At 44.1% G+C, this 27,446-nt stretch overlaps 1 protein-coding gene, 2 long non-coding RNA genes, 1 other non-coding gene and 1 pseudogene across 5 annotated transcripts; 2 read left to right on the top strand and 3 right to left on the bottom strand.

Annotated features, from left to right (window-relative positions):
- Positions 1–1,753: 1,753 nt before the first annotated feature.
- LOC119340756 lies at positions 1,754–3,168 on the top strand. The gene is made up of 6 exons (XR_005164658.1): positions 1,754–1,814; positions 1,895–2,085; positions 2,169–2,216; positions 2,497–2,548; positions 2,710–2,898; positions 3,020–3,168. It is a non-coding gene; the product is annotated as an uncharacterized LOC119340756 (long non-coding RNA).
- Positions 3,169–5,928: 2,760 nt separating this feature from the next.
- LOC119336077 lies at positions 5,929–9,050 on the bottom strand. Of its 2 annotated transcripts, none has more exons than XR_005162200.1 (2): positions 8,599–9,050; positions 5,929–6,835 (listed from the first exon to the last, which is right to left on the bottom strand). It is a non-coding gene; the product is annotated as an uncharacterized LOC119336077 (long non-coding RNA). The 2 variants fall into 2 exon arrangements; XR_005162201.1 differs by lacking the exon at positions 5,929–6,835 and adding an exon at positions 7,569–7,999.
- Positions 6,673–12,038, top strand: LOC119336075 (beta-glucosidase 34-like). Its single transcript, XM_037608109.1, has 13 exons — positions 6,673–6,842; positions 8,330–8,396; positions 8,616–8,674; positions 8,828–8,903; positions 9,040–9,111; positions 9,787–9,874; positions 9,969–10,224; positions 10,384–10,499; positions 10,777–11,000; positions 11,088–11,119; positions 11,248–11,350; positions 11,520–11,628; positions 11,719–12,038. Exons 1-13 carry the CDS (start codon positions 6,675–6,677, stop codon positions 11,891–11,893), a joined length of 1,545 nt encoding a protein of 514 aa, XP_037464006.1. The 5' UTR covers positions 6,673–6,674; the 3' UTR covers positions 11,894–12,038.
- Positions 12,039–12,135: 97 nt separating this feature from the next.
- On the bottom strand, positions 12,136–15,009 carry LOC119336076 (annotated as a pseudogene).
- Positions 14,816–15,011, bottom strand: LOC119342277. Its single transcript, XR_005165510.1, has one exon. It is a non-coding gene; the product is annotated as a U2 spliceosomal RNA (small nuclear RNA).
- Between the last annotated feature and the right edge of the window lie 12,435 nt (positions 15,012–27,446).

The raw sequence follows: 27,446 nt of genomic DNA, 5'->3' as shown, positions 1-27,446 counted from the left end.
CCGCTCCAGTGCCAAGGCCGAGTATCCTGCTGTGGCCAATGCCGTCGCCGAGTGCTCGTGGCTTCGCCAGCTTCTCCAGGAGTTGCTTCTTGATGTCCAGAAGGCCACCATTGTCTATTGTGACAATGTCTCTGCGATCTACCTCTCCGCCAACCCCGTTCATCATCGTCGCACGAAGCATATTGAGCTCGACATTCACTTCGTGCGAGAGCAGGTGGCTCTTGCGCGCGTCCGCGTTCTTCATGTTCCCACTGCTCAGTAGTTTGCCGATGTCATGACGAAGGGGTTACCGACGCCTACATTTGAGGAGTTCCGGTCCAGTCTATGCGTCACTGGTGATGTATCGACTGCGCGCCGGGGGGGGGGGGTGTTTAACATATTTGTGCATGTATCTGTTAGGATAATCTCCTACCGGCCCCGCCTCTAGTTTCCTTGTATAATGAGGCTGAGGGCTGCCCTTGTACCCATATATACGTGCACCATGCACCCGATCAATATATCGAGAGTTGCATTGCCTTCAACAATCGCCATTCTCCTAGCATGTCAAACAGCCCAAAGCGTGACCACCATTCTAATGAACTCATTATGTGGTACAGAATGGGAGATCCTATTTTACGCCCGTGAGCATCAAAAGGTCGTGGCTTCGTTGAAGGCGCTCCTAGTTGGGCTGGCACATGCAGTTGTCCCTTTTTTTCTTGTTTTCTTTATATTTATTTTTCCTTTTTTACGTTTCCTTTCCTGTTTTTTAAATATTGTTCATGATTCTAAAAAAATCCGTTTTCAAATAAAATTGACAATTCCCAAAAGAGTTCGCGGTTCACAAAATGTCCACATTTTTTAAAAGAATTGTTCATGTTTTCAAAATATGTTACATTTTCATACTTTGTTCACAATTAAAAAATTGTACAACCTAGTCATAAAAATGTTCAATGTGTATTTAAATACCGTTCAACATATATCACAAAATAATTCAATGTGTATTTAAAAATTATTCAGCGTATATCACAGAAAAATTCTCTGTGTATTTAAAAATATTTCAACGTATATTACAAAAATGTTCAATGTATATTTTAAAATCGTTCATCATATAAAAGATTCAATAAATATTAGGAATTTCAATATTTTGTTCATGTTTTCAATAATTGTTCATGTTTTTTCATAAAGTCACGTTTTAAAAGTTTGTTCGAATTTCGAAATTTGCTCAAGATTTTCAAACATTATTCAATTTTTTAAGGAAAACTGTTCACATTTTTTCCAAGAAATGTTGAAAAATTTGGAGTACTGCTCGTGCTGGCCGCGATAAAAAAAACCTACCTGCCGGCAACGCCGCCGCCGCTTGCTGCCAGACGCTGATCGCGAGGCATGAAGACGACCTCACAGAGCATACTCGGGGGCTCTCGCTCCCACGGAAAGCTTGCGTCGCCGCCGCGCGTCTTAGAGAAGCTTCCGCCCGCGGCCGCCGGCGCGGCCTCCACCTTAGGCGAGACACCCTAGCCCGGTCGGTTGCCCCCTTGTTTGCATCTGCTGTGACTTGTGATATTTGCTTATGGTTGATGTTTGCTCAGTTTGTAGCTCGAGCATGGACGGCAGTAACGCGCTGATTTTGCCCTACAAGAGGAAGAACAAGGCTCAAGGCGAAGCCAAGGTACCGCCAGCTTAATTTGGAATCCATTAATCGAGTTTCATTTGGATCTGCTATTACTAGTGCGGTCAGCAGTGTGATTTTGTGACTTACATAACCTCTTGATTGCTAGAATAGTAAGAAAAGCAGACAAGACCTGAAGATACAGCTAAAAAAGCTGCAGAAATTGGAGGTACACCTCCTCAACCTAGTATCTGTTTTGTTGATAGTTGGTCCTAGTGTCTATATCAATGACAGCCTGAGTTTTCCCAGGAGGAAAAGCAAAAGAAGCTGCTGCAAGCAAGAAGCATCGAGATTTTGCGGTACACTGACCTCAACTTATTCCGTTCAGAATGGTGTATATTTTCTTTTGATTGTGCATACTGGTGGTCTGGCATGGCAGTAATCGTAGGATTTCAGTTGATGGACATTCGCTGCTGCATGCCTCGGGCACTATTGGTCAAGTATAATACACACTATAACTGTCAAATTTGTTACATTTCACAATTTATATGTTAATTCTTCATAGGCTTTTACTCTACTGCAGGCTGAGACTTTGAAAGAAAAACTTAGGCGGGCTGCGCAGTTCTCCAGGGTAGGTTTGGTTGTTCTTGTTCCTGACGAACTCTCTTTATTCAAGAAAGATGGTTATCAGAAAGATTCTGAAAACAGTTAGGCTTCAGAGGAAGGTTTTCGACATAAAGTTGTTGATCCAACAGATGCAAATGAATGTAGCAGAGATTTGAATGATAGGAAAAGTAAGAATGTCATAGAGAACGATGCAATGAAACCAGTGGAATGCGAACGAGTGGTAGATGTTGAGATGAGCATTCCAGGACCAAAAACTGAAGGGACTCTTTCTGACATGTTGGCAGATTCAACAAACCAAGTGTTCCAAGTTGTTCTCATGTGGCGATAGATTTCCAGGTGAACTACATCTGTAATATGTTATTTTTTTATGTTCACCTCAGCATCATCTAGATGATCTTTGTAACTATTGGATTTACCTATTCCCTAATGAGATTACAACCAGAAGCTGTTGTGCTTACTTCAGAGTTTACTCACTCATAATTCTTTTATTTTGGTAGGATGAAGAACTGATACAGGAGGGAGCTGTTATGCAAGAGTGCTTCAATCCGCCAATTGTAGTACCTGTCGCAAGGAGGGCTCTCCCAATAATAATGATGGAACAGGAAATAATGGAAGCTATCTACGAAAATTCCGTTGTAATTCTGTGTGGAGAAACAGGCTGTGGTAAAACTACTCAGGTCCCACAGGTGAGTGTGTGCAAAGACTTGGTGTTTTACCACCTTTTAAACAAGTGCTTAAGGTACCATCTCCTTGTGGTAAACAGTTGCCAACTTAATTATTGTTCATTGTGCCACTTGTTTTTTGCAGTTGTATGAAGCTAGCTTTGGTATGAGCAATCCAGTTGACAGAAAAGGGATTATTGGTATCACCCAACCACGGCGTTGTTGCTGTTCTTGCCACAGCTAGGAGAGTTTCGTATGAGCTAGGACTTAAGCTGGTTTTCAAGTTAGGCATGATAAAATGGTAGGAAGTAATTGCTCCATCAAGTTTATGACAGATGCCATTTTGCTGCGAGAGATCCAGCTTGTGCATCTGATTACTTGTCTTGGCTGCCTTGTTTATTTAAGCAGGAGCCATGTTTTCTCGACTTAACTTACTGTTAACCATCCTAACTTATGAAAAAACGGCTAACAATGACTGATTGATAACTTATGCACCTGTTTTAACTTTGGAAGTCATAGTTGTAAAGTGTTTTCCATGTTCACTGATCGTCATAGCAACTCTATTGAGGCTTAATCTTCATATAAGCTGTTCGATTTTGACACTCAATTAGTCTTCTTCCATGTTTTTCTAATAGCCTCTCCATAATTCTAATAGTTTATGTAATGGTACAATGTACAACAGGTGATTGCTTGTTCTGAAATGTGCATGGTGATTTGTCTTCTAATATGAGCTGTGTAAGACATAAATCATAATCCTGCTCCTCACATGACTTACTGAGCTTCTCCAGAGTGACATTCTGCTGAAGCGCTATTCTGTAATCATCTTGGATGAGGCACATGAAAGGAGTTTGAACACAGATATACTTATCGGGATGCTATCTAGAGTTGTAAAGATTTGGAAGGTTGAAACTTAATAACATTGCCTTGTTTTCATCTGTATAAAGAAAAAATATAGCTGTTGTTAACCTTTATATGCACATTACAGATTTTGCATGCAGAGCATCAGGAAAAATTATGCTTGGGGCTCATCAATCCAGAAGATGTGATTAATCAGTTGAAAGTTGTGCTGATGAGAAATGTGTTACAACCCTAAAAAGGACAAAGTCTATTGTTTTGTCCGCCCCATCTTTTCTCGACATAATTGGCAGCTTCCCCTGCATAGGTTACCTGTGAATGACGGCTCCACTCGGTTGCAGATATTTGCTTGTTCTTTGCTTAAGGGTGATGTCTTGCCATGTTTTAACGAAGCTCGGGAGTTCCTGTCACTGTCACCATCCGTTGTCCTGAGGCCTCTAGTCCACAGGAAAGCTGGAGATCTTCTTAGTGGGAGGTCAAAATTTAATTTCCAGCCGGGCAGCATTAAGAGATGCATGGAATCGGTATCCAGATTTTCTTTATCCTGTGATCAAACGTGTTTTAAGGATAGGTTTCACAGCCAGTTTGGAGCATCATGGGGGAAAATGCACGGGGAAATTCGTCTTGAGGGCGAGGATCTTATCCCAAAGGGGTCCAAGAAGGTTAAAGGGTTACTTGTTTCAAGCATATTGTAGTGCAATTGCTTGACAAATGCTTCTCTGTGATGGAGATGGCTTTGATGAGTACGGATGCAAATGATTAATCAAACACTGCCCTGAACAGTTGTGGAACTGATGTATAATGGCATTCAGCCAGGCTAAAATGCTTGTCTCTTTTTTTTTTTTGACCTGGGCTAAAATGCTTGTCCTGAAACAGAAAGTATAGTAAGGTTGGATAAATGTTGTCAGTAAACATATAAGGTTCTAGCTGTAGCTTAGCTGTTAATGTAAAATTAATCTCTTCATTTCATCGTCTGTTTTAATGCAGTTTATTGGGTGACGGCCCATATCTTTTTCGTATTAGCCATGCAGACTCGTAGATTATGTCAAAAAATGGTTTCTAACACATTATATTGTCCACTACAGCATCCAGCTGAGAACAATTGTGCCCAAACCCTGGAAGTCTTAAGATAAGGGTCACAGCATGCCTGTTTGCGTACTTGTGTGCAGGCATGAGATTGGTCACTGATATGCAGTTCAGAAACATGGAGGGGCGGGTAGTAAATCATTTAAAGAACTGCAGACATACCTGCTCCCCCTCTGTTTGGGTAAGTAATAAAATATGAATTATGTATTCTACAAAAACAATGTTATTGGAAGTTCCTCTTGAATACGAATCCAATGGCATACTTTTGTACTCCCTCCATATCAAAATATAAGACATTTTCTGACACTGTCATAGTGTCAAAAAACGTCTTATATTTTGATAAAGAGGGAGTAGCATATAACTTATACTTTGCTAGTAAAAAAGATAAACTCCCCTACCAAGATCATAGTCACTGATGGGCTCCAAAGGAGCAAAGCAAACGATCGATTTCTGTGACAGTTAATTTGAATTTGACGGAGAACATATTTCCAGGCAAAGTAAGCCATAGCAAGATGATAAGGATGTTGTTGTGGCAATGTATGTCGTGCGAACCCCACCAATACTCGGCTAAATTTTCGACATGCAGAAAAAGCCCCATGGCAGCTCACAAAAATAGATCCGTAACCATGATCCCGCAGCTCATTAGATGATTAGTTTATCCAGAGACCAAGTAAGTTTGGCCATAGGCCCCCAAAATGACAAAATTATACTCCCTCCGTAAAGAAATACTCCCTTAGTGTCAAAAAACGTCTTACATTATGGGACGGAGAGAGTAGTAGTTAGTACTCCCTCCGTTCCTAAATATTTGTCTTTTTAGAGATTTTAACAAGTGACTACATACGGAGCGAAATGAGTGAATCTACACTCTAAAATAAGTCTACATACATCCGTATGTTGTGTCCATTTGAAATGCCTAGAAAGACAAATATTTAGGAACGGAGGGAGTACAAAGTTGGGTCATCTATTTTGGAACGGAGGGAGTATAAGAGTAAAATGCTCTTATATTTCTTTAGAGGGAATTCAAGAGTTGGCGACGATAGAGTTGTCACCTTTACCCAGGGCTGATGAGACGGCAAAAGAAAATCGAGAGAAGTAAAAGACGTAGGCCATTGCTCAGAAAACAACGAAAGCCCTGAGGTTTAGTTGATGTGTCATTATACGGCTGGTTTACCGACAGATTGAAAAGACCTGGACACTAAATATAGGCCACAACATGATGAGAGTATGTGCTCGTACTGCGCATACCAAATCGAGTACGAGTGCGTTGCGTTCAGTCTACCAACATGTCTAGCTAAGCTTCCATCCATCCTCTCGGGCTCTCTTCTTGTCTGGCCACCAACCAGCTCAGAAAGCAACAACAAAGCACAAGCCGAGGCAACATACAGTACTGTCCGTTCCTCCACCATGCTTTCAAGCGCGATCCTTCCTTGCAAGGGATGCCAACGGTACACTAACGGATAAATACATGTGCACATCAACACGTATGTATCTATCTACTCGTCTAACTATAGCAACTGGCATTAACTACTCCAGATCATATGCATTTCAGCAACAGCAACTCATCCTCTCTGAACACATCTACTCGTCTTTGAACATTCTTGCTCAGGGCGGGACATGGGGAGTGTTTGTTGCCCCCACACTTTGCTTGATCGGTTTGCTAGCCGCTTGGGCCCTCCTAACCAACTTTACACACGCTTATATCAAACATCGGACTCTTGGGGACTCTTCTCTCCTTGTAAGCAACACGAGACTTCTCTCCCTGTAAGCAACACACATGCCATCTACTAGCTCACAGTATGCATATATAAGTCTCTGTGCCGCACGCGCTCTCTCTCGCTCGCGCGCACGCGGAGAAGAGAATGGCATGCAAATGGCAATGTGTGGCGACGCTGGTGCTTGTGTGGTTGGCCGCGGCGGCAACGCAGCAGGGATGCAACGCGCAGATGAGGGAGAGTGGGCATGATAATCTGACGAGAGGGAGCTTCCCCAAGGGCTTCGTCTTCGGCACCGCCGCCTCCTCCTACCAGGTAGTAACAATTCTCAATTAATTTAATTCTGCACGATTAAATCTATTTTTTGTGAAATTCTTGCATTGATTCTAAATAAAGCTATATACTTACTTAATTGGCTAGTGTGTTCTTTTCACATAATCGATGGAGCGTCCCTCTCTTCTCTGTGGTATGGGGTCTGTTATATATCGATCGATCTTCTCCGATTGTAATATGGTTTATCTTATTTACCATGCTAGTTCATTCGTTCCTAGTATTTTGGTGCATATGATCTTTTTTATCTTTTTATTGTGGAATTGTGGGTCATGTGCTACTGTTTCATGCACCATTCTCTCCTCCTCTTGTATATGCCCGTGCTCATATTTGTCTTTTTAGTAGAGTTTACAGTCGATGCCTCCTTTGAAAAATAAAACAGGATGACTTCTCAACAAACAAAATCTCCATTGTCCATGCACGCCCTCAAGTGTCAAGAATGGTAGTTACACTTACACCCCGTTTGGATGTTGACATCCGAGGCTGGATAACTTCTATAAAAGCTCATAGGAGTTAGATTTGAAGATTGTGCAAGAGCAACACATGATTGTTAGCACTACTTTGCAAGTAACCTCCCAGTGTCACTACGTTGTCACATGCGCACAAGGACCAGTGTTGTAGGCAATGCATAAAGAGGAGTTAGAATTTTGCGCACGCTAATTAACGACATGGACTAGAAACAAGAATTATATGCTCAAAGCAAGCAGGAACTTCAATAACATTTGCAATTTCTTTATGAGAGGCATAGTAAATTACTCTTGCGCAAGTGACCAAATGTTTTGCAGGAACCTAGTAGGAATTAAACATTGATAATACTATCCAATAATTAGCTAAACCTACCCAGTATGCCCCCGAGTGCGACTTGATTGCAAAGTGACCCCTTTGAGGTAAAATCATAGCTAAGTTGTCTTGGATGAACAAACTGGAAGAAGCTGACTCATGACTCACTGATTCCCCATCTTTATCTTTTAGAGTACATATTTCCTTTTATGCTTCAACAAAGCAGTCTTCCATAAAACTTGAATAATAGCTTGATCAATCCGTCTTGAACCCAGTATGGACTCAGCAACAATACATGTACACTACATGACACACAAACATGGCTGTGTGCATCGCATGATGAAGAGGCCGGATTACTCCCCCTATTCGAAGAAGAAAAAGAATAACACACTAAACATTGTATTCTGAAAAAAAAAAAGCCTAAACATGGTCGATGTGCATCACTCGATGGAGAGGCGGGGGTTCTCTCTCGGTTTTGGGAAGATGACTTTTTCTAATCGAAAAGGTGGGGACCTGTGGTGTGCATCAGGATCTTCTCTAGTTTTCTTACGCAATGTATTAATCCAACTATGAGTAAATTTTGTGTAAATATTCTTAGAGTAATAAGCATATATATTTCCCACACACAAAAATAAGCATATATATTATGGTATATGTTTTTTTTTCTGAAATCATGTTTTTTCTGTTGGTAGTACGAGGGAGCCGTCAATGTGGATGGAAGAGGACCTACAATTTGGGACAAATTCGCACACACGTTTGGTAACATAAACAATTGTTTTGTTTTGTGATAGAACATTTGTTTTTTCAGTGGAAGAGAAACTGACTGTTAACTAGGGAGTGGTCACTCATGAGGTCTGATATGACTGAATATGTATTTACTCACCAATGGAACTAACCTTGGCCACTAAAATTAGTAGTCGTATTATGATTCAAGATAATGATACAATCTTCTTACAAATACCTTTTTCTCCTATGTAGGGAAGATCCTTGACTTCAGCAATGCCGATGTTGCTGTTGACCACTACCACCGTTTTGAGGTTCCTCCTTTTTGGAAATATAGGCACTAGATTAATGCATCAAGATGATACATAATATTCCGTAGAACGTGTCGTCGAATATGAACATGAGCGTTTAATTATGCACACGTTGTACAATATACTCATGGCCCTTGAAACAACTTACTATTTCAGGAGGACATTCAGCTTATGGCAGATATGGGATTGGATGCCTACAGATTCTCAATTGCATGGTCTCGGATTCTCCCAAGTACGCATTATTAGTACAAATTTTGTGCGCCCCTTAATAATTTGACTGATAAACAGGGTTGTCAAATTGTGGAGAAATTAATTAACATACCAGCACACTAATAGTGATAGCCTTGTGTGTTTTGTTTGATGTCCAGATGGCACCGGTGAGGTCAACCAAGCAGGCATCGACCACTACAGCAAGGTCATTGATGCACTCCTAGCAAAAGGTGAACTTCTGTACACTCTGAGGATCAAAGCATTATTGACCAGTGTCGAATTTTTATCAAAACATTATTGACCACCACCTTCAATGCACCCACGGTGCACCCACGCAAGAAAACATAGCAAAAAAATTCAAAAAATTCTGTAACTTTATGAGAATGATCATCAACAAATGTTAGAAAGGCTTGCAAAATGTGATGGGCAAATAACATTCGAGAAGCTCTCTACAAAAAAGACAAGATTACAAAATCTGCTCAAACAGTGCACTTACATTTTGACTAATTTTCAGTGGATTTGTCTTTTTTGTAGAGAGCTCCTCGAATGTTATTTGACCACCAAATTTTGCAAGCCTTTCTAACATTTCTTGATGATCATTTTCACAAAGTTTCAGATTTTTTTTTTTGAAATGTTTTGATATGTTTTCTTGCGTGGATGCATCGAGAGTGGGTGTAGAAGAACCACTCTCTCCAAATTACTCCCTCCGTTTCTAAATATTTGTCTTTTTAGAGATTCAAATGGACTACCACATACGGATGTATATATACATATTTTAGAGTGTAGATTCACTCATTTTGCACCGTATGTAGTCATTTGTTGAAATCTCTAGAAAGACAAATATTTAGGAATGGAGGGAGTAGTTATGAGCTCACTAACAAGGTGAAGTAGAATTATTGTTCCAGGGATTGAGCCGTATGTTACCCTCTACCACTGGGACCTTCCCCTGGCCCTGGAAGACAAGTACAATGGGTTGCTTGACAGGCAGATAATGTGTGTACCGTAGGCACCTTTATTTGCAGCAACTCCCCTTGGGTCTAACTGCAATGGTGGTCTAACAACCCAAACATGCAAACTGCCAATGCAGCAACGACTACGCGGCGTACGCGGAGACGTGTTTCAAGGCGTTTGGGGACAGGGTGAAGCGTTGGATCACCTTCAACGAGCCACACACGGTGGCGGTGCAGGGTTACGACAGCGGGATCCACGCGCCGGGCCGCTGCTCCGTGCTCCGCCACCTCTGCTGCAAACAAGGGAGCTCCGGCACCGAGCCCTACATTGTCGCTCACAACATCATCCTCGCTCACGCCACGGTTTCGGACATCTACAGGAAGAAGTACAAGGTCAGTCGGAAGTCGGAAGTCGGAAGAACATCCTATATATTGGTTTAGTTCAGGTTTTGCTCTTTGAAAATTGATGTGATTTCCCCTTGGGCCTGAAGTTGCAACATAGCTTGAACTGAACAATAAAAGATTGATTTTTTGTGTATTAATATTATGCAGGCAGAGCAGAATGGAGAGGTGGGGATGTCTTTGGATGTGATATGGTACGAGCCTGTCTCAAACTCCACAGCTGATGTTGAGGCCGCCAAGAGAGCACAGGAGTTCCAGCTAGGATGGTCAGTGAGCCTCACTCACTAAATCCATTAACTATTTCCTACTCCCTCCGTCCCATAATGTAAGACGTTTTTTTACACTACACTAGTGTCAAAACACGTCTTACATTATGGGACGGAGGGAGTACTAATTAATCTAATCACGGATGGATATGCCAGTAACAGAGCTAGCCTAGCAGTTTCATAGAATTGATTACAGTGAAAATGAACAAAGCTAGCATAGTAGTTCCAAATTTAAGTCTCTAGGAGTTGCTGAGATAAAATGAGGTAATGTCAAAAGGTTTGCCGATCCCTTCTTCTTCGGTGATTACCCGGCGACGATGAGATCAAGGGTCGGACAAAGGCTGCCGAGGTTCATGACGAAGGAGGCCGATCTGGTGAAGGGGTCGCTGGACTTCGTGGGGATCAATCACTACACCACATTCTACACAAAAGAAGACCATTCCGCTGTCATCAAATACTTGCTGAATGATACCTTGGCAGACAGTGGATCCGTCAGCCTCCGTAAGTTGAATTCCTGCCCCTCGTGTATCTTTGAACTATTTTTAGTCTAACTTCATACTCATGTCTGCATCTTGTGTTCATTGTCAGCCTTCAGAAATGGGAAGCCAATTGGAGATAAGGTAACCATCACGTCAGCAGCATGCGGACTGACAATTTTGTGTTGCAATGCTGCATTTGGATTTCTGAAAATTAACTGCAGGCATCATGACTGAATGAATATTGCTCTTGCTCGCCTCCTTACCTGCAGGCCAATTCGATATGGTTGTACATTGTGCCTGGCAGCATGAGGAGACTCATGAACTATGTCAAAGATAGATACGACACCCCAACTGTCTACATCACTGAAAATGGCAAGTACACGCACAATATGATTTTCTCCATTTGATTAGCACGCAACTACAAAGAGATGGAACAAAACTCGCTTCGGAGTTCATGAACATAACAAGGATGTGCATGTTGTCAATTAAGTGTAATTAAATTCGCCTTCAGACATGACATTAAAGTAACTCTCTTTTTCAGGAATGGATGACAGCAACAGCCCCTTCATCTCCCTCAAGAAGGCCCTCAAAGACACAAAAAGAATCAACTACCACAATGACTACCTCACAAATCTAGCTGATTCCATAAGGTGCTCACATGATTTTACCTTCCCTTGATCAGTAAAATCTTATTTTGCCATGTGTAGACCAGTTAATCTTTGATATTGTAATTTCTACAGGGAGGATGGCTGCGATGTTCGCGGGTATTTTGTGTGGTCTCTTCTCGACAACTGGGAGTGGACCGCTGGATACACCTCAAGATTCGGTTTGTTCTTCGTAGACTACAAGGATAACCTCAAGAGATACCCCAAGAACTCAGTCCAGTGGTTCAAGAATTTCTTGGCATCTTCCTGATCAAAATTTGATAGCTAATGTAGAGGTCATGATCACATATACACTTCAATATTTTTCTATGACTTGTAGACAGGGTACTATAGCAATTTGTGACTTCTCATGTATACATCGATTGTATATAGCGGAAATCGACCTTTTAGACGTACCATATTCCCTAGATTAAATGGACCTCTCTCAATCGCTCGTACATAATTATTGAGCCGGACAAGAAAAGATAGGAGTGCCCTTATGAAGGTCGCATATAATTTCTCCCAGTCAATTAGCCTGTATCCGACCACATGTATTCAAACAAGCAAAGCAGGCTCTGTATTGCGAAAAACAAGAACAGAGGATCCACTGTACCTTGTGCTGACACTTACGAACACATGAAAAATAGCACCCATTGTACTTAAGGAGAGCTGCCCATGACATCAAAAGGTCATATTTTCGCATTCCTCCCTAACAACTGCGAACAGATCAGAGTTCATGTATCTCTCGCCGGCGCTGGGGAACATGGTAACGATCATCTTGCCCTGGTTCCCTTCTCGCGTCGCAATCTGCCAGAGACCCACGAAATCAGAGCTCACATACCCAGCAAATATGCTAATTCATGTAACCTTCTAACATCAGCAGTGAAGTTACCTTGATGCAAGCAGCTACATTTGCACCGGAGGATATGCCGACCAGCAGGCCCTCCTCCCTTGCCAGCCTCCTCGCCATCGCCATGGCATCCTCGGTGCTCACCGTAACAACCTCGTCGATGACCGACGTGTCGAGAACCTCGGGTATGAAGCCTGGCCCGGTGCCCTGAATCTTGTGTGACCCTGGTGAGCCTCCTGAACACAGGATCAAACAACAATGTATCTGGTTACTATTTGCACATCCTGAATGTGTTTGTTCATATGCACTTATTCATTGATGGTTCTGATTGGTTGGAAGTCCATGACTTGAAAGTAGCACCACATGGTATGGTTACGGGATTACCTGAAATTACAGCGCTTTCTGAAGGTTCCACGCACACTATCTTTATGGATGGATTTTTCATCTTCAGGTACTTCCCTACGCCTGTCAGTGTGCCTCCTGAACCAACAGCGGCCACAAACATATCCACTTTGCCTGCTGTGTCCTTCCATATCTCGGGTCCTGAAGTTTGTTCCAGAAAATGACAATCGAGTAAATTGTTGCGCAAGAGCATATTGACAAAATAAAAGATACATAATTGGTGATAAAGATGACATTTCTTCAGATATAAGTACCAGTTCATTTGAAGTGTGCATCTGGGTTTGCTGGATTGGTGACTTGATTAAGACAGTGAGAATTTGGTATAGTCTTCATCAGCTCCTCCACCTTGCCAATCATTCCTTTAAACCCATTTGCAGGATCTGCAGTAAATATTCATCAAAAAATATTTAGACACTTTAAGTACTACTTCCTCCATTCCCAAATATAAGATGTTTTGGATATTTCAATATGGACTACATACGGACTGAAATGAGTAAACATCCAATTCAAAAATAGAGGTTGGAACATCTTATATTTGTGAACGGAGGGATTATTTGGTTAGATACTGGAAGAGCAATTTCCCCGCTGGCATACAAGTGGGACACTTAAAGTACTTGTTGAGTTCCTAACCATTTCTAGGGGCAAAAAATCCCTTTTTCTCACCTGTTAATATCAGTTCAGCACCCAAAAATCTCAGTAGCATCTGTTTGTCAAGTGAATATTTTGCAGGCATAACAGCAATAAACCGGTAGCCTTTCTGAACAGCGATGAACACCATTCCAATTCCTTGATTGTCGCTTGTTGGCTCGATTAGTGTCGTAACACCTGGTGAAATCAATCCCTTCTCCTCTGCGTCTTCAATCATCCTTCAGAGAAAAAATTGCACGCTCTCTGGTAAAGAAATAGTTTACAGTTCGTTACCTATTTCCTATTCACTTCAAAAATAGGAGCATCATCACAGTCATTTAGGTGGTTAAATTCCAGAGACACGGGTAGCCTGCAGCTATGCTTAGATGATATATGCATCTAGGAACTGCACACTTTTGACTTGTAAATTCAAGAAATGAACCAAGCGAGTCATAAAATCAATAGAGGATTGCATTCGCACGCACCGGAGAGCGCTCCTGTCCTTAACTGAGCAAAGGGGTTGGTACGCCTCCATCTTTCCAACCAACCGCGCTTCGAAGCCGTCTTTCTTAGCAATGTTCTTCATTTCTATTAGCGGAGTCCAACCTATGAGCTGAACAAAAACATGAAGTAGGCCACCATTAGTAAATGATTTAAATGCAGGCCTGCCGATCCGTACCAAGCAAGACCTGTGCTTAACTGGCTATTCCCTGTCAAGAACTCTCCCCAAATCCTCTACTTATCCAAAAAAATATAACCATCTTGTGCCCAAAAACAGTGGGACAGGCTAATCTTGACCGAAGCTGATAAATCATAAATGGAGTCCACGCACATCCACATCCAAGAAGCAGCCCAAAACTGAGACAAGCAAAAGATGGGTTGGAGGGGAGACAATCTGTCACCTGGGTGATGTTGGAGGCGATGTTCTCCTCCCCGGAGGAGAGGAGAGATGGGATTCCTTTCCTTCCCTCTTCCTCCACCGCCATAGCTCCCTCCCTCTTTCTCTGTGGCTGTGGGTGTTGCGTGCCAGATGGATGGATAGGGTGGCTCCCAAATCACCTTGCAGCGCCGTACAGGATGAACTGGCGAGTTAGGTTTAGCTCGGATCTTTAATTATTGTATACGGGCCTTCGCTGTCGCTCCATAGAAAAATCTGTATGATGTACCTTGTTCCAACAACCTCTAGCAAGAATGAAACTCACGTCTCTATGGACTACAGACAAACCCATCAAGGTTGAGATTCAGAATAATATTCCCAGCCCAATTCAAACCTTACATTTTTACAGAACTCAAAGGTTTTAACTCTTGATTTGGTTGGGGTGCGCCGGGCCAGGGCAGCAGTGCAACGCCCAGACGATGCATGTGGACCCCAGCAGCAAGCTACTGTGATGGGCCCACCCTCACGAAAAATAAATTTAATATCGTTGTGGACACATGGTCCACATATCAGATATTAAACTGATAAAAACAGATACTACACTTATCTTAGCAAAAAGGGCGAGAAAGGTATGAGTTGCAATGCTGAGGCGGGTCGCCTTTTATAGCCATCCGTCCTCTGCGCTCCTCCTCCGTGCGCGATGTGGTACTAAACTGAGAGCCTTTCCTCTTCTGCTGTCGCGTGATGCCACCAGCACGCACGCGCTGGCGCTGCTAGTTTGGGCCCAAACTGAGAGCCCATGCCAGGCCTTCTGGAGTTTACAGCGTTCTGTTCTCCCGTTCCTTTTCCGTTTACTCCCCTGTGCCTTCCCTTCCCTTGTCTCAAAAAAATGTAGGCTGTAGCAGACTATAACAGTTTGAAATGCATAAATCTCAAAACAAAAAATGAAATGCATGGCTGAGAGAAATACGAGTATGTCGGCCAATTTCCTGCCCCTTCTTCTTTTGAGAAACAATTTCCTATCACTGCCTGAGGTTCATATGTTTAAATGTTGAAAATTTCCAGCTTGCCTCTGCCATTAATTTTGTATAAACAGATGCTATGTCAAAAAGGTTTGTCGATCCCTTCTTCTTCGGCGATTACCCGGCGGCAATGAGATCGAGGGTCGGAGAAAGGCTGCTGAGGTTCATGACAAAAGAGGCCGATCTGGTGAAGGGGCCGCTGGACTTCGTGGGGGTCAATCACTACATCACATTCTACACAAAGGAAGACCATTGCACTGTCATGAAATACTTGTTGAATGACACCTTGGCAGACAGCGGATCCATCAGCCTCCGTAATTCAGTCTACCCCTCTTGTATCTTTAATTTTTTTAATCTTCATACTCATGTGTACATATTGTGTACATTCATTCGCAGAAAAATAAAATTAGTGTGCATATTGTGTACATCGTCGGCCTTCAGTAATGGGAAGCCAATTGGAGATAAGGTAACCATCCCATTAGCAACATGCGGACTGACAATTTTGTGTTGTAATGTTGCATTTGGCATTCTGAAAATTAACTGCAGGCATCATGACTGAATATGGCTGTTGTTCACCTCCGTACGTGCAGGAAAAGATAGGAGTCGGAGGCCCTCATACATAATTATTGAGCCGGAGAAGAAAAGATAGGAGTCGGAAGCTGGGTTTTTTTTTAACGAAATGGTTGTGTGCATCATTTGATGTAGAAGCCGGGGGTATTCTTCTTTTTTTTTAAAAAGAGGCTGAGGGTTCCAACCTCCTTTTCAAAAGAAAAAATAAAGAGATGGGAGTGCCCTTATGAAGATCAGCATATAATTTCTTCCAGTCAATTAGCCTGTATCCGACCACATGTGTATATTCAAACAATCAAAGGCACGCTTTGTTTTGCAAAAAGCAAGAACAGAGGATCCACTGTACCTTGTGATGACACTTACGAACACATGAAAAATAGCATCCATTCTACTTAATGAGAGTTGCCCATGACATCAGAAGGTCATATTGTCACATTCCTCCCACACAAGCACAAAGAGATCAGAGTTCATATATCTCTCGCCGGCACTGGGGAATATGGTAACGATCATCTTGCCCTCGAGCCTTTCTCTCGCCGCGATCTGCCAGAGAACCACGAAATCAGAACTGACGCAGCCAGCAAAGATGATAGTGCATGTAACCTGCTGGACATCAACAGTAAGTTTACCTTGACGCAAGCAGCGACATTTGCACCAGAGGATATACCGACCAGCAGGCCCTCCTCCCTCGCCAGCCTCCTCCATGATCACCGTCACGACCTCGTCGATGACCGACGTGTCAGAACCTCCGGTATGAACCCTGGCCCCGTGCCCTGAATCTTGTGTGATCCTGGTGAACCTCCTGAACAGAGGATCAAACAACAGTGTCTCTGGTTACTATTGCACACCCTGAATGTCCCTGTTCATCTGCACTTATTCATGCTCTTACACGGGAAAGATAGTATGCCGGGCCCTTACTCCTACTACTCACCAGCCGGAAATCTCTTTCTTTGGGAAATGGAATGGAATTCAATTCTAACTTAGGGATTCTCTTCTTCCTAAACACACTCAGCTACTGTCTTCTTTCTATAATTGGTCTCTTAAGTCCGAGTAATCGATAAAGTACAATCCTCTTCTGATGATTCCGATTTCTTGGAAATCCATGGCTTCAAACTAGAACCACATGGTATGGTTAAGGGATTACCGGCTGGTGAGTAGTAGGAGTAAGGGCCCGGCATACTATCTTTCCGGTGTAAGAGCATGAATAAAGTGGCCGCATGCATCTCTCCCAGATGCAGAGGCCGGGGGTCATCCTCCTTTTCTAAAAAAATGGTTAAGGGATTACCTGAAATTATAGCGCTTTCTGAAGGGAGAAAGAATTATCGCGTTTCACGAGGCGGAGCCGCCGGCGTCTCCTGTTCTTCATCGGGAGGCCAGATCTGGAGTCCGTTTGGAGCTCCGACGAGGGGGATCTTCGATCTTCGTCATCACCAACACATCTCCATCGCCAATTTCATGATTCTCCCCACCGGGAGTGAGTAATTCCTTCGTAGGCTCGCTGGTCGGTGAGGAGTTGGATAAGATTCATCATGTAATCGAGTTAGTATTGTTAGGGCCTGATCCCTGGTATCCACTATGTTCTGAGATTGATGTTGCTATGACTTTGCCATGCTTAACGCTTGTCACTTTGGGCCCGGGTGCCATGATTTCAGATATGAACCGTTTATGTTATCACCATTATATCCATGTTCTAGATCCGATCTTGCAAGTTATCGTCACCTACTACGTGTTATGATCCGGCAACCCTGGAGTGACAACAGTCAGGACCACTCCCGGTGATGACCGTAGTTTGAGGAGTTCATGTATTCACCGTGTGTTAATGCTTTGTTCCGATTTTCTATTAAGAGGAGGCCTTAATATCCCTTAGTTTCCAATAGGACCCCGCTGCCACGGGAGGGTAGGACAAAAGATGTCATGCAAGTTCTTTCCATAAGCATGTATGACTATTTACGGAATACATGCCTACATTATATTTATGAACTGGAGCTAGTGTCGTATCGCCCTAGGTTATAACTATCTCATGATGAATATCATCCAACAAGTCACCGATCCAATGCCTACGAATTTATCTTATATTGTTCTTGCTAAGTTACTACTGCTGCTACTGCTATCGTTACTGCTATCAAATCACTGCTATCACTGTTACCGTTACTATTGCTACTGCTACCATTATCAAAACTATCATATTACTGTGCTACTAATCACTTTGCTGCAGATAATTAATCTCCTGGTGTGATTAAATTGACAACTCAGCTGCTAATACCTTCAAATATTCTTTGGCTCCCATTGTGTCGAATCTATAAATTTGGGTTGAATACTCTACCCTCGAAAACTATCGCGATCCCCTATACTTTTGGGTTATCACCCTCGGACGCCGATGACCTGAGCCATGTAATCCAGCAGCCCGGAGAGTCTGCCCGGCAATTCTGGAACCACTTTTTGACCAAGAAAAACCAGATCGTTGATTGTCCAGACGCCGAAGCCATAGCCCCCTTCAAGCATATTATTCGAGATGAATGGCCAGCACGATAGCCCGGCCAGGACAAGCCGAGAACGATGGCATCACTTACTTCCTTAATGACCCGATTCTGTGTTGGAGAGGATAGTTGGTTGGCTCGTAGAAGCACCAACCCAGAAGCCCCCAACACAACTGAAGTCAGGGACGGGAATGGAAAGCCACAACGCAACAAGAACAAGCGTCGCCACAATGACGGTGAGGTCAATGAGATGGCACTGAATGCCGGATTCCGTAATCCGAAGTCCGAACCGCGGAAAAGGCCTTCTAAAGGCAACCACGACAGACCAACCAAATTGGATGCAATCCTGGATAGGCCTTGCCAGATTCATGGCACCCCTGAGAAGCCCGCCAACCACACCAACCGTAACTAATGGGTGATAAAACAAGTTGGCAAGCTCACAGCCGAGGACCCTGGCAAAAGCCCTCAGAGCGAGGACGACGAGGAGCCCCACGGGCCAAGCAATGGAGGCCAAAAACCCTTCCCTCCTGAGGTTAAGACGGTGAACATGATCTACGCCACCCATATACCAAGAAAGGAGAGGAAGCGCGCGCTACGAGATGTTTACGTCGTTGAGCCCGTGGCGCCAAAATTTAACCCGTGGTTGGCTTGCCCGATCACTTTCGACTATAGGGACCATCCGACCAGTATTCATCATGGAGGATCGACGACCCTGGCACTCGACCCCATTGTCGATGGGTACCACCTCACAAGAGTCCTTATGGGTGGAGGCAGTAGCCTCAATCTGATCTATGCAGACACAGTGAGGAAAATGGGGATCGATCCGTCAAGGATCAAACCCAGTAACACCACCTTCAAGGGGGTTATTCCAGGCGTAGAGGCCCGCTGCTCAGGCATGGTGACTCTGGAAGTAGTATTTGGCTCACCAGACAACTTCCGCATCGAAGACTTGATCTTTGATATTGCCCCTTTCCGTAGTGGCAACCATGCCCTCCTTGGCCGAATGACGTTTGCTAAATTCAACGTCGTCCCGCATTATGCATGCCTCAAGCTGAAAATACCTGGCCCTTCGAGCGTCATCATGATCAACGGCAACATGGAGCGCTCACTCCAGACCGAGGAGCATACAGTGGCCCTGGCAGCCGAAGACCAAGCCAGCGCCAACGCGCCTAGGTATCAGCCTGCCGTAAAGGCTAGAGACACAAGTAAACGGGTACGAACCCGGTCCCCATCATGGGAGCCCGCCTATGTTCATCGCAAATAGGGACACCGCCCCATGGCACACCTACCATAGTCGCGCTCCATGTGCCTCGTAAGCACAACTTCACGCGCAAGATACCATGAGCGGCCGTGGGGCCCATATAAAAAAACACCATATGTTTGGCTTCACCGAACTATGGGATGACCACGTCCTCGGACGACAACGGGTGCGACTCCAGACTCGCCCAACATCAAGCAGTTACAGCACGGCTACCTCTCAAGGTTCCTATTCAACACCCCTCCCTCGTCGACATGCATTTTCCTACACAAGCATTCCCCCTTAACAGGCAGAAGCAAAGGCGCAGATGTGCAGCAGGACACAGTTGAGGCTTCGACCCACGCATCAAGGCCCTGTGTAAACCTTTCCTCTGTAAAATTTTCTTTTCTTACTCATAAATAAACGCCTTGGCAGTTCAAATTGTATGAATAGACGTCCCAAGCCTATGGAAAATAAAACACCTTTTACGGTGTTCAAGCATTTGTCTTCCAACTCTTTGGACAGCTTGGCATGCACACATTGTGTAACAAATACAAATTGGTTAATTGACCAAGGGCCTGATCTCTTCATCAGCTCTACGTACCAAGTCGAGCACAACTTTCCGCTATGTGTTCGGCGTCTCAGATATTGCACTATATGCATCAGTTCCAAACTATGTCTTGGGTCAATAGTTGGGTTGCCTAGCTCCTGTGTTTACCTTCTTACGTTCCACACGTTCGGCTAAAAAGGTAAAGGGGGGACCCCTTCGATTGTACTTCTGGCTAGCCCAGTCAAGCACCTCGGGAGAGAAAGCCGAAAGCTGACCGTCATAGTAGGCATGAACTGGTCGGTGATCCGACGACAGGTGTCAAACTCAAAAATCACCGGCGATTTATCTGTGTCATACGCAGGGTTTGTCCTAACACAGACCACGTGATCGCACAAGCATGCCCCGGCTTCCCTGTATATCACAAAGCACTAGGGGCTAGTCATCAGCTCCCGCTGTCAAGCTCCTATGGATAAGTGAAAGTCCTAAAGCCGCATAGTCCGATTTCCTAGTCTCTCCCTCGCACTACCACCTTTGGACACAGAGACGTTGGCTAAGGGTAATAGTGTGGATATGAGACACCCCTCGTATTATTCACTTGGGGGCTAAAGCCGACGACTGGTAACTTTCAGAATAATAAACGGACGCACATGAGTCAAAATAAAACAACCATAGTATCAAACACATAAACGGGCCGCATTATAAAGCAAAAGGTCCAATTGACAAACTAATACAATCAGTCAATGATTACATCTTTGGAAAACTAGCCCTCTATCGCCCGAGCACCGTCCATAACTTGTGTGAAGTACTGTTCGGGGCGGCGATGCTCTTTTCCCGGCGGGGGACCAACGGTCATATCCATTGGCTTGATCTTAGGCCAATCAACCATGGTCTTTGCAAAAGCCAGCCTAGCTCCCTCGAGGCATGCAAAGCGCTTCACGGCATCAATCCGGGGCGACGCGTCTCGCAACTTCCGCACCAGGCCAAAGTAGTTGCTTGGAATCGGCTCGGAGGGCCACATCCGGACATAAAGGTCCTTCATGGCTGACCCGGCCATCCGATGCAGCTCCATTAACTGCTTCATCTAGTTGCTGAGGAGGGGAGGATGCTCGGGCGCCTGGAACAGCGCCCAGAACAGTCGTTGATCGGCGTCCTCCTCCCGCATGGCATAGTGTGTTGTCACATCCGCCACACTTCTCGGAACCTCGAAGAAAACGCCTGCGGAGCGCCAGACCTGTGTCAATAGTGTGAATCTGTTGTCTCAAAATACACTCTGCAGTAAGTATGGCTTACCATCTGTGATTTGCCTCGCTTGGCGGAGCTCCTCTCGGGCACCCTGCACCTCCGTTCTGGTCTCCCGGAGCTCTTTTTCCACTTTGGATAGCTCGGAAGACTGCTCTTTTTGTTTCAGCTCAAGGTCCTCACACTTTGTGACGGCATCCTTGAGCTCCTGTTGCACTTCGGCCACTCGAGCCTCATGCTTCTCGCTGGTGGTCATCACCGTCTCGAGTTCGGCCACCGCCTTTTCAGCGGCCGCCTTCTTTTTGGCCGCCTCAACCTCGGCCTTCTTTAGTGCAGCCTTGAGGCCCTCGACCTCCGCTACGGCAGCTGCAGTCACCAAACACCATGTGCTCAGCATATAACCCAGAATGTAACTGTCTGACGGTGTTAATTATGCATTTTAACACGGGCTTACCTTGCACCTCATCAAGCCATTTGTTGACAAGGTCAAGCTCTGCATCAGAGCATTTAAGCTTCCGATCCATCTCCTCCAATGCAACGGCATTAGCAGCCGTGGCCAAGGGCGATGCCTGTGATATCAAATCAATCATGATACTTTAATTAATGTACCATGGACATTTGATCCTCTGTAAAGTTTTTGCAACCTTCACAGAGTCTTGGGGGCTGTTATGCACAAGGCCTGCTCAAACTCTAAGCTAAAAGCTAAATCCGTTCTATGGGGGAAAAGCATTACTTGACTCACCTCGAAGCCTGTTAAAAGGCCCTGAACGACATCGTTCAGTCCAATGTTGACGGATCGAACACTTTGTAGAACCGCACCCATAAGGGTGCAGTGTTCGGCGACGACGATGGAGCTACGCACCAACTCCTCCATCGCATCCGACCAGCCTGCCGTGAGCCCGATTGTTGGTGTTCGGCGTAGGCGACGGCACCTCGGCTCCCCCTTTATTGGAAGGCTGGATCGACACCTCCGAGGGCCTTGGGGGCTCAGGTGCAGCCGGCTGGGAGGGCCCAAATGGTCCGGACCCCCCTCCCATGTTCGCCAGGAGGGACACATCCTCTTGGTCTTTGTTGACCGAGGCATCGGCCTCAACCAGGATATCGTTGCCGCCCTCGCCCGTGCTCAGACGGGGAGGGGTCCTTCGGGACAACACCTCTCCGAGCTCTCTAGGGACCAGGGGAGGCGCGGAGTGTGATGTGGATCCACTATCCGCTAACTCGGTGGGCGAAGAAGTCCCCTCTGAGGTTGGCTCGGCAGGGTGGCCGCACGGCGGGCTGTGATATCACACAATCAGTCTCTGTCGATGATGGATTGGTGAAATGAGGTAAGCAAATGGTGAAATTCATACCTTATGGGGGGAGGGGGTTGACCCTAAGGTCCTTCTCTGGGACCTCTTCAGATGCCACAGACTCCTCATCAAAGTCTGATTTGTCGGGTAGAACCACCTTGGGACTGCACTGCCTCTTCGGGGACCGAAGAGGTTGCTCCTGCTCGACGTCTTCGGATGCCACCCTCTTCTTGGAGTGGGAGGAGGCACTTTCCTCCTCGTCTTCATCCTCTTCCTTGTCTTGGGATGACGGGGCCGCAACTTCTCCAGCCTTGGTGTCCGGACGACCTCTCAAGCGAAGGTCGTCCCAGGCCTCTGACAGATCTTTCTTCTTCTTTCCCTTCCTCTCTAGCGCCTTGTAAGCCGTCATGACCAGCAGCTCCTCCAATTGAGTTTTCCGAGGCTCCTCGGGCAGTGGAGCCAGACTGCTGATCTTCTTGGCCTTCTCAAGCCAGCCCTATGGAGGCGACCAAAAGAAACTCACACCAAACTTTGCACAGTATTAGCATCCGAATATAAATTGGGAAAAAGGTCAATTACCTTCCTCGGGGGATTTGCGGCATCGAGGCCAATGTCTTCTTTCTCGGCTGGCCACTCATCCTGGGGCTTGAACAACAACTTCCATACCTTGTCGTGGGTGGTGCCGAACAAGTACTGCACGGTGGCCAGGTCCTCGAATTTGTAAGGCCACATCGGGGCGGCCCTCTGCTGGCAAGTGATACGTCTCTATTGTATCTACTTTTCCAAACACTTTTGCCCTTGTTTTGGACTCTAACTTGCATGATTTGAATGGAACTAACCCGGACTGACGCTGTTTTCAGCAGAACTGCCATGGTGTTATTTTTGTGCTGAAATAAAAGTTCTCGGAATGACCTGAAAAATCCATGGAGCAACTTTTCAGAATTAATAAAAAATACCGGCGAAAGAATTAGCGTCAGGGGGCCACACCCTGTCCATGAGGGTGGGGGCGCGCCCCCTCCCCTAGGGCACGCCCCCCTGCCTCATGGGCCCCCTGGACATCCACCGACCTCAACTCCAACTCCATATATTTGCTTTCGCGGAGAAAAAAATCAGAGAAAAAGTTTTATCGCGTTTTACGATACGGAGCCGCCGCCAAGCCCTAATCTCTCTCGGGAGGGCTGATCTGGAGTCCGTTCAGGGCTCCGGAGAGGGGGATTCGTCGCCGTCGTCATCATCAACCATCCTCCATCACCAATTTCATGATGCTCACCGCCGTGCGTGAGTAGTTCCATCGTAGGCTTGCTGGACGGTGATGGGTTGGATGAGTATCATATAATCAAGTTAGTTTTGTTAGGGTTTGATCCCTAGTATCCACTATGTTCTGAGATTGATGTTGCTATGACTTTGCTATGCTTAATGCTTGTCACTAGGGCCCGAGTGCCATGATTCCAGATCTGAACCTATTATGTTTTCATGAATATATGTGAGTTCTTGATCCTATCTTGCAAGTCTATAGTCACCTATTATGTGTTATGATCCGACAACCCCGAAGTGACAATAATCGGGATACTTCTCAGTGATGACCGTAGTCTGAGGAGTTCATGTATTCACTATGTGTTAATGCTTTGGTCTGGTACTCTATTTAAGGAGGCCTTAATATCCCTTAGTTTCCACTAGGACCCCGCTGCCACGGGAGGGTAGGACAAAAGATGTCATGCAAGTTCTTTTCCATAAGCACACATGACTATATTCGGAATACATGCCTACATTACATTGATGAACTGGAGCTAGTTATGTGTCACCCTATGTTATAACTATTACATGATGAACCGCATCTGACATAATTATCCATCACTGATCCAATGCCTACGAGCTTTTTACATATTGTGCTTTGTTTATTTACTTTACTGTTGCTACCGTTACAGTTGCTACAAAACTGCTACTGTTACTTTTGCCACCGTTATCGTTACTTCCATACTACTTTGCTACTAAATACTTTGCTGCGGATACTAAGTTATCCAGGTGTGGTTCAATTGACAACTCAACTGCTAATACTTGAGAATATTCTTTGGCTCCCATTGTGTCGAATCAATAAATTTGGATTGAATACTCTAGCCTTGAAAACTGTTGCGATCCCCTATACTTGTGGGTTATCAAGACTATTTTCTGGCGCCGTTGCTGGGGAGCATAGTTCTATTCTTTGAGTCACTTGGGATTTATATCTGCTGGTCACTATGAGGAACTTGAAAGACGAAAGAACTAAGATTTATCCCTCAACTACGAGGGGAGGTAAGGAACTGGCATCTAGCTCTGCGCTAGATTCTCCTTCTGTTATAAGTAAGCTTGCGACACCTAAACCTGCTTCTGCTATTAATTCTAATATGTCGCATGTTATTGATGATGCCACTTCTACTATGCATGATACTTATGATGAAACTACTTATATGCTTGATACTACTGTGCCATTAGGTGAATTTCTTGATGAACAACTTGCTAGGGCTAGAGAGAATGAAATTCTTGAAAATAAAATTATTGAAGATAGTGATGATGAAGGTTCTCCCCCTAAATATGAATTGCCTGTTGTTCCTGAGGGTTAGTTATGGATGAAGAAACTACTAGAGATATTCTTGCTTGCAATAATAGATCTGATCTTAAGAAGTTATCAGCTAAACTGAAACAGAAATCTCTAAATGCTAGAATGAAACATGACCCTGCTTTTGCTACTTCACCTATCTTTGTTACTGATAAGGATTGTGTGAACTCTTTGTCGATCCTGAGATAATTACTTTGGTTGAATCTGATCCTTTTTATGGCTATGAATCTGAGACTGTTGTGGCACATCTTACTAAATTGAATGATATAGCCACCCTGTTCACTAATGATGAGAAATCTTGCTACTATTATATCCTAGATATTTCTGTTCTCATTAAAGGGTGATGCTAAAAGTTGGTTTAATTCTCTTGATCCTGGTTGTGTGCGTAGTCCCCAGGATATGATTTATTACTTCTCTGCTAAATATTTTCCTGCTCATAAGAAACAAGCTGCCTTGAGGGAAACATATAATTTTGTGCAAATTGAAGAAGAGAGTCTCCCACAAGCTTGGGGGAGGCTTCTCCGATTACTTAATGCTTTGCCTGATCATCCTCTTAAGAAAAATGAAATACTTGATATCTTTTATAATGGACTAACCGATGCTTCCAAGGACCACTTGGATAGTTGTGCTGGTTGTGTTTTCAGGGAAAGAACAGTCGACCAAGCTGAATTGCTATTGAATAATATGTTGACTAATGAAAATAATTCAACTCTTCCTGAGCCAACTCCTAAACCAACTCCGAAGAAGAGAGGTATTTTATTTCTCAGTCCTGAAGATATGCAAGAGGCAAAGAAATCCATGAAAGAAAAAGGTATTAAAGCTGAAGATGTTAAGAATTTACCTCATGTTGAAGAAATACATGGTCTTAATTTACCACCTATTGAAGAAACACATGGTCTTGATAACCCGACACAGGTAGTAAAGGTAAATTCTCTCTATAGATATGATAAAGTTGAAATCCCGTCTACTAAGTTTCCTAGCCAATGTTTGGATGAATTTGATGACTTTATGGCTAGACAAGAAAGCTTCAATGCTTATGTTGGTAGAGAATTAAAGAGTAATGCTTACATGATTGGACGCTTGAGTGATTATATGGCTAGACTTAAAGGTGAACTTAAACCCATTAGTAAATATGCTTCTGTGGTTACCACTCAAGCAGAACAACTACTTAAAGCTCAAAGTGATTTGCTCGATGAATTAAATAATAAACATGACTTTGCTGTTAGAGTGGCTACTAGAACTGGTAAAATGACTCAGGAACCTTTGTATCCTGAAGGCCACCCTAAGAGAATTGAGCAAGATTCTTAGAGAAATAATTTAGATGCACCTAGTCCTACTAAAAAGAAGAAAAGGAAAAATGATAGGACTTTGCATGCTTCTAGTGAACCTGTTATAGACACACCTGAGAATCTCGATGATATTTCTATTTCTGATGCTGAAACACAATCTGGAGACGAACATGAACCTGGTGATAATGTTAATGATAATATTCATGTTGATGCTCAACCTAGCAATAATAATGATGTAGAAATTGAACCTGTTGTTGATCTTGATAACCCACAATCAAACAATCAATGTTATGGTAAGAGAGACTTTGTTGCTAGGAAGCACAGTAAAGAAAGAGAGCCATGGGTTCAGAAACCCATGCCTTTTCCTCCTAAGCCATCCAAGAAAAAGGATGATGAGGATTTTGAGCGCTTTGCTGAAATGATTAGACCTATCTTCTTACGTATGCGCTTAACTGATATGCTTAAAGTGAATCCTTATGCTAAGTACATGAAAGATATTATTACAAATAAAATAAAGATGTCGGAAGCTGTAATTTCCACCATGCTTGCTAATTATACTTTTAAGGGTGGTTTACCAAAGAAACTTGGAGATCCAGGAGTACCAACTATACCATGCTCCATTAAAAGAAACTATGTTAAAATTGCTTTATGTGATCTTGGAGCCGGTGTTAGTGTTATGCCTCTCTCTTTATATCATAGACTTGAATTGAATAAGTTGACACCTACTGAAATATCTTTGCAAATGGCTGATAAATCAACTGCTATACCTGTCGGCATTTGCGAGGATGTGCCTGTTGTGGTTGCA

This window comes from Triticum dicoccoides, chromosome 7B, assembly GCF_002162155.2.
Source record: "Triticum dicoccoides isolate Atlit2015 ecotype Zavitan chromosome 7B, WEW_v2.0, whole genome shotgun sequence".
Lineage (NCBI taxonomy): Eukaryota > Viridiplantae > Streptophyta > Magnoliopsida > Poales > Poaceae > Triticum > Triticum dicoccoides.
Note: the sequence above shows the minus strand (reverse complement) of the source record. Positions and strands in the feature narration are given on the sequence as shown.